We start from the raw sequence: 7,369 nt of genomic DNA on the forward strand, positions 1-7,369 counted from the left end.
TTATTATTTGTTTGGCTGTTTCTTGGGCTAGGTTCTTTTTTGTAAGAGGTTAAACAATATTGTTGATAATATTCAATGCATTACAAATGAAATAGTTTGTTTTAACAATTTTTTTTTCTTTGTTGTAATTCAAGTGTTCTTATGTTTGAATAATGGTAATTACATACACACATAGTAGTTTAAGTTTCAAATATTAAGAGTTTTGGTTTTCTATATATATATATATATATATATATATATATATATATATATATATATATATATATATATATATATATATATATATATATATATATAAAAGCTTCAGCACATTCTCTCTCCTCACCATATCGCTCCATTTTTGCACCTTGAGCAATATGATTGGCTCTTACAAAATCGGATATAATAATAATTAGTGATACATCTCCAGATTTGTTTAAATCTCCCTAATTTATTCTTATATTATTATGACTTCCCCAAATTCTAATTTTATAAACAAATAATAATGAAAAAAAGCGAGACAAAATAACAAAAAAGCCTAAACCAATACAGAAAAATCGCCAAATAAAATAAAATAAATATCATACCAAAGCATACGTAGTGCTTTCACATTCTTCCTCTGTTCTTCACAAAATGAAAGGGCGAGTAGAAGAAAATAAGTTTTTCTTTTTCTTTTCAATTCAATTCTATTCAATTTCAATTCTATAAAAGAGTACAGATGGAGAGTAAGAGAATAGCACTAAGCACAATTGTTGATGATAGAATTTTCTGTAGCCTTATATCGGTGTTTCTAAGCATACTTTATCTGCAATATAGATTAAATATTAACTTATGCAGTTTATTACTGAAGCTTTAATTTCTTGATGTAGGTTCTCTCTATCACTTATTTTCATGGTGGAACAATAATGAACGTAATTCCTTGATCTCTGAACACGGGGGCACTTTGAGAAGTCTTACCACGGATGGTGCGCTTACTCCGAGGAGATTGAAAGAGGTAAGCAAGATCCGAGAATACACGGGATCTTTCTCTGTTTGTATATCTTTATGGGTGGTGAAAGGCACCAAAGTTACCGTTAAATACATAAGTCGGAGAACATCATACTTAGAACAAGTGCTATATGCTATAGCACTTTCTGTATATTTGGCTTCACCAAGGACTGCCTCCCTTCTTAAATGAAGGAAATGCCTACATGAGATAACCTCATCTTTTCTACGTTCTTCTTGATATCTATGAGGTCATTGCAGGTCATAAAGGGACATGTACACAGATGTAAGGCTGACATTGACTTCCTGGAAGAGGAGTATCCGGCCTACCCTACTACTATCAATGATGAGATCTTGCATGAACATGTGGAGAGGGTTGGCAAGCTCTTACTTGGTCCGAAGAATGTCACAACGGCTAACAAGGTGATGGCAGGCGAGGATTTTGGTTTCTATCAAGAAGTTATTCCTGGTGTAATGTTCAGAATTGGAATTAGAAATGAGGACTTGGGTTCAGTTCACTCGCCGCATTCCCCACACTTCTTTTTAGATGAAGATGTCCTTCCACTTGGGGTCGCACTTCATACTACACTTGCAGAGATATATCTTAATGATCAATGGGAATCAGTTGATAAAAAAGATATTCATATTGAAAGTCAAGGAGCTTTGTAATGAAACATAGTCCACAGTCACTTTTTTGTATATATTATGTAAGATATCTCAAATGAGGCTTTAACTACTTAAAACCTAATTGTAAATTTTCACTACATGACATGCTCTTTTTTCTTCTTTTCTTGGTTGGGTGAGTTATTACTTGATAAGAACTACAACTCTTATTTCCATAATTGCTGATGACATTTAGGTTAAACATACTAAAACGAAAGCATTTGCATCTTCCACTAGATGGACGAGATCAAAAAACTATTATGTATCAAACACCGCAGAGGAGAGATCGGTAGCTTACGCAAATGGGGACGTTCTTTCTTTGAATCGAGGATTAGGTATAGGTAGTGGATCAGTAGTAGCAGGGGTCACTGGAGTTGTATTTACTTTAGACTGCACCACATTTCCCATGGCAAAGATTCCACCTCCCTTTGTTCCGTCTAAGCAATGAACAAACATCTTTTTCATTGATCCAGTTGCAACCATCTATGACATCATGGAATTACTTGACTGTCCAAAACCAAGTATCCCATCAAGTGTTGTACTGAGTTCATCAAGATTTCCCATCTGTTGAAGACCACACCTATATAGCATTATATACTAAAATAATTAAAAAGAAAGCACAAAGAAAGTCCACTCGACTTGCATCAATTGCAACCTATTGAAAGACTATAGCATGTGAGTCAGGAAGAAGCCCAAGGGATATCATTGACCAGTAGCCAAAATTTAACCTTCCCTTTTTATTTCTCACACCTCAATACCAAGTTACCAACCACACTGTGAAGCCCTGTTTCCTCTCCCTAATCCCGCCCTTCCATCACCATTACATTGTTACTGTCACCGCCACCACCTCATATTTTGTTTCTTCGCTGAAAGTTCTCCAACAAACTCCTTTAAGGCTTGGCTAGGTTTAAAAATATTCACTCACAACAACATCTTCAAACTCTTTTCTCCAACGCTTTAAATCCACGCACCTCTTATACTTCCATGATCAGTTAATTATCAAAGAATTCCAATTTTTCAACTTAAAGCTATCACATTACTTCAAAGTAGCACAAATTAACAGAATCACGATTTCAACAAAAAAATGCAGATTCTGTAAAACGAATCGTCTGGGGAAAAATCTTAATTAATTGGATTCCCACCACCATAAGGACTTCTTCAACCCAAAGAATCCTATTAACGTAAACAAACTTATCTATATACAAAACTAACGATCTACCTAACACAAAACAAAAACACTCATTATGGATATATACAAAATAAGAATCCTATTAATACTGAACTTCTAATGACAAAAGAAAACCTAAACAAACCTATATATATATACAAAACCAACAATCTGCCTAACACAAAAAAATCAAATAAAAAAAAAAAGGTAAACTTTCAGTTTTTTTTATTTTATTTTCTAATTTACATGTTGAATTCAATACATTAGTTTTACATATCTAACTGAGATCTTTTTCTTTTATTTATTGCATACAATAGAATATATTCAATCAAGGCTTCAGAAAGAGTTAAATTTTTTGGATAAGGTAAACTATTTTTTATCAATTATCTTATTTAATAGTTTTGTTGATTTCTCATGTTGTTATACAGAAGCATCAAGTAGTATTTTGATTTCTGTGTCTTTTTCTTTTGAGACCTGTATGTTTTGTGCTTTAGATTAGACCACTTTCATTGTGAAAATTTGCTTTTACTATTGCTGTTGAGTTTTGATATGGAACAAACTTTCCTTCAATGGTCTAAAAAAACATTCACATATACTGAAACCTAGGATACCAATGCAAATTGATACAAATAAACTGTTCAGCTAAAAGTTGTGTACCTTAAACCGGGCATGCAAAGTGAGCAAAATATCATTTAGTAGTGTTGAAGACCAAACTAGATCAGACAGCTCAGATGCGATTATGGATCCCAATTCATCAAAAGATTCATATGAACTTTGCATCCATATGAAAGCCTTAATTACCATTGCTCGAACATAAACACATTCACAATCTGTTGTTGTTCGCAGTACTCCCATTAGCGAAACTAATAAACTTGCAATTGTATCTTTGCTTCCCATTCCATTAGATAACAAAGACCCCTTTCGCGTAGCTAGAACATAAATAAATATGTCAATCATGTGATACACACAACCAATCGTCAAGGTAATATAAATTTAGAACCATATATATTCATCATCAGGATAAAGAATCACCAACATAAAAATTCAAGACATTCTAGCACTTTTTAAAAGCACGACATTAGATTTCAAATATTCAAGACAAGTCTACAAAGTAACTGATATAGGGTATTGAGTGGCAAACCAGTAAACCAAAAGGACAAACTACCTTTGGAACTTTCATTTAAATCCTGATCTATTGACTCCATAGTCTCAAAGTGTGCATGTAGTGGTGCTCCTTCGTCAATATCCACGCCTAATGCAAAAGCGGCAGCTCTACTTTTCCCTATTTCTTGCACAACTCTTGCTGCTGCATGTAGTGCAGGCCTCGAGAAACTTCTAAAAGAACTCTCCAGCCTAAACATATGTAAAAAATAATAAAATTATATTTAAGTCACAACTTCTAAGATTCTAAAAGTACTCTAAAGAGTTGATGAACTATAAAGTATGGAAATAGAGCAAGATAATCAATGAGTTGATGTTGATGTTAATATGTAACAAAATGGATTTTCATATTGAGTTGGACTATTGGGTTCGGTATAATACAAGATATTTTTTGTAGTATGGTTAAACGAAGTGGGGATCAGTATCACAAAGGAATCAATCCATTTTAAAAACTTTAAGTCTTACCAATAGTGTCATCATTTTCTTAGAACTAATGTATGCATCTTAATTCAAAAAGATACCTCATTGATATGTATAGTTTTAAATGGAATGGGTTCCCAAGGGCACATATATACTTGACACATAAAGAAGCTCATGATCGTTATGCCAATTTGCCAAACAAACAGCCCACAACTATTTAAACTGCTAACTATTTTTTTTCTGAAAAAGATTAGTATAATCTAAAATTTTAGTTAGGAGATCAACACCAAAATAAAGTGCTAAAAAAATTCAAACGCAATCACTAAAAATACAAAATAAAAAACACCCAACCAACTAGCGAAAGAAACAAGGAGCACACAAAAAGTATAAGCAACAAAGATTGAAAGCAAAACAAATTCAAGTTTTCTGTACCTTATTGTTTTAAGGAGAGCATGGTATGCCAACAACATCAGGAAGGTCCACGGGAAGTAACACCTATTCACTATAGCCCACTTTGACTCATATTTAGTATCCTCCCACAGAGCCTACAAAACAGTCAAAGAGCTTTCAATAAAACAAAGCCTAAAATAGTGCATGTTCTAAAATTAGCAAATTACTATAAGCCCTGACATAAGTCGAATGTCGAAGAACCTACTAAATGGAAAATTAAGAAAGAACAAGTTCAACTTTGTGCAAGTCGATAAATGGTGACACTGGATATTTCTGGATAATAACAAATTCTCTGTTTTGATAAAAATGGCTTGCCTTGAGTTTTGAAAATGTCAAATTGCCATTGTTAGTGTAAAATAAACATAAGTTGTTGACAAATGACTAGGGCTATTAATGCTACCTTCTTCATTAAACCAAAATGCTTCTTCACCAATTGGTTGACAATTTGTGACTGTTCCCGTTCAAACTACATAACATTTTGTTGTCGTTACTATCACATTCCAAATCATTAACTAATGTAATTTTTAAAATGCGGCTCATGGAGTATGAAACCAAACACAATATTTCACTCAAGACAACATTGAAGGAAATTATCATCAAGGAAAAAATTGAAGGAGACCCAGTTTACATATCAAAGATTGAAAACAACCAATACACTGCAGATGTCATAATAGATTTGCCGATAATGAGAGAAATCTTCAAAAATCCTAATTATCCTATAAACCAATCATTTCCGGGGATGTATTAAGCTAAGAAAGTGGACTCAGAAAATGCGGATGTAGGAAACGTTATCCGCTTTCTACAGCAGATATACAAATTTGAGGTTTTAGACGTCAACCACAAAGAAGTCATTACTAAATGTGAAGAGTTACATTAAGCAAAGACTAGAGGAAAACAACTTCATCGATATATTGAAAACTTGAGAAAAGAAAATGCCTATTTGAAATAAATAAATGAAGCATTGCTTATAGGAAGACCAAATTGGGAAATGGGCTACCTAAGCATCCCAACTAATTTATCAGAATTGGATGAGGATTAGCGTAGTGTTAGATCCATTAAATCAATTCTTTTAGTTGTTTTCGAGATGAATTCTCTATTGGATTAGGATTAGCATAGTGTTAGTTCCATCAAATTTATGTTTTAGTTTTTTTCGATTTGAATTATCTATAGTTCATCATAACTTAATGAAATATTTATTTTTCTCTACATTTGCATTTACTTTTACAGAAAAATTCAGTTTTACATTTGTTGTACAGATGAAGGCAAACAACCGACTACAAATAATCACGACATAAAAATTGCGATCAACTCAACAGTCCACCCTACTAACATGAATTTAATATAAAATTAAGAATTCAGTATGAAAATACCTGCTCTATAGTTCTTTGAGTTGATTTTCGATTGGGTGAATCTGATCAATGAAACTTAGTTGATTTTGGTATATTGAAGTAGGTTTAGCATTGGTTTCTGTTTGTTTGGTTCAAATTGGTGTTTTTTGGTTCGATTTGAATGTTAGAGATTCTATTTTTACGTGCTGGAATTCCTAACGTTTGCTCAATCTCTTGCACCAATATCGGATGCAGTGACTTGCTGCCACTTCTCTCCTTCTTCAATCGCTCTATTGCAAGGTATGTTTTTCTTGCAATAGTTTTTCTTCCATCGCTCAACTGTTTTTATATGATTTTTCATGAAAGTATTACCACACTGTTGTTCCTATGTTTAGCAACAGTGTCAGGACTTAGTTGATTTAAATAGAAGTTGCGATACAAATCCCCGCTTAAAAAATATATTATAAAATTTGATGGGTCCTAGGCCCAATAGTACACGTGGAAGTTTAAGTAAAGCCCAGACAGAAATTGAACCATCTGATATTACTGCCAAATTGCCTATAAAAATTGCGATCAACTCAAGAGTCCACCCTCCTAACATGAATTTAATATAAAATTTAGAATTCGGTATGAAAATACCTGCTCTGTAGTTCTCTGAGTTGGTTTTGATTGGGTGAATCTGATCAACTCAATAGTTCACCCTCCTAACATGAATTTAATATAAAATTTGGAATTTGGTATGAAAATACTTGCTCTGTAGTTCTCTGAGTTGGTTTTCGATTGGGTGAATTTGATCAATGAAACTGAGTTTTCGTGTAATGACGCGGTTTCTTCATTTCAGTCTCATATAGTTGTGTGCTTTTCATCTAAGGCAAGGTATGGGTGATAAGTGAAAATCTTCAATCATTTGATTTGGGGTGTGGTCTGTAGCTTGATTTGAATAAAAGTTGCGATACAAATACCCGCTCAAAACATATCTTATAAAATTTGATGGGCCCTAGGCCCAATAGTACACGTATAAGTTTCAAAATACAATAACTTCATGATAATTGAAAAAAAAAACTAATTTAAGATATCCGATAAGATATATACAATACAAAACTAAACTAGAATCCTACGAAAAGTAGTAAAACCTAATCTATTAACCTAAAAAAACCTATATAGAAAAAAAAAAAAAAAAAAAAAAAATTTGCACTACACATATCGAAAAACCAGG

The 7,369-nt window shown here is 32.9% G+C and overlaps 1 protein-coding gene across 1 annotated transcript; it reads left to right on the forward strand.

The window, feature by feature from the left end:
• Positions 1–697: 697 nt before the first annotated feature.
• LOC147491716 (IAA-amino acid hydrolase ILR1-like 5) lies at positions 698–1,632 on the forward strand. The gene is made up of 3 exons (XM_086567309.1): positions 698–704; positions 849–973; positions 1,225–1,632. The coding sequence occupies exons 1-3, from the start codon at positions 698–700 to the stop codon at positions 1,630–1,632; spliced, it is 540 nt and encodes a 179-aa protein (XP_086423435.1).
• Positions 1,633–7,369: the final 5,737 nt, after the last annotated feature.

Source organism: Coptis chinensis, chromosome 6 (genome assembly GCF_015680905.1).
Source record: "Coptis chinensis isolate HL-2020 chromosome 6, ASM1568090v1, whole genome shotgun sequence".
Lineage (NCBI taxonomy): Eukaryota > Viridiplantae > Streptophyta > Magnoliopsida > Ranunculales > Ranunculaceae > Coptis > Coptis chinensis.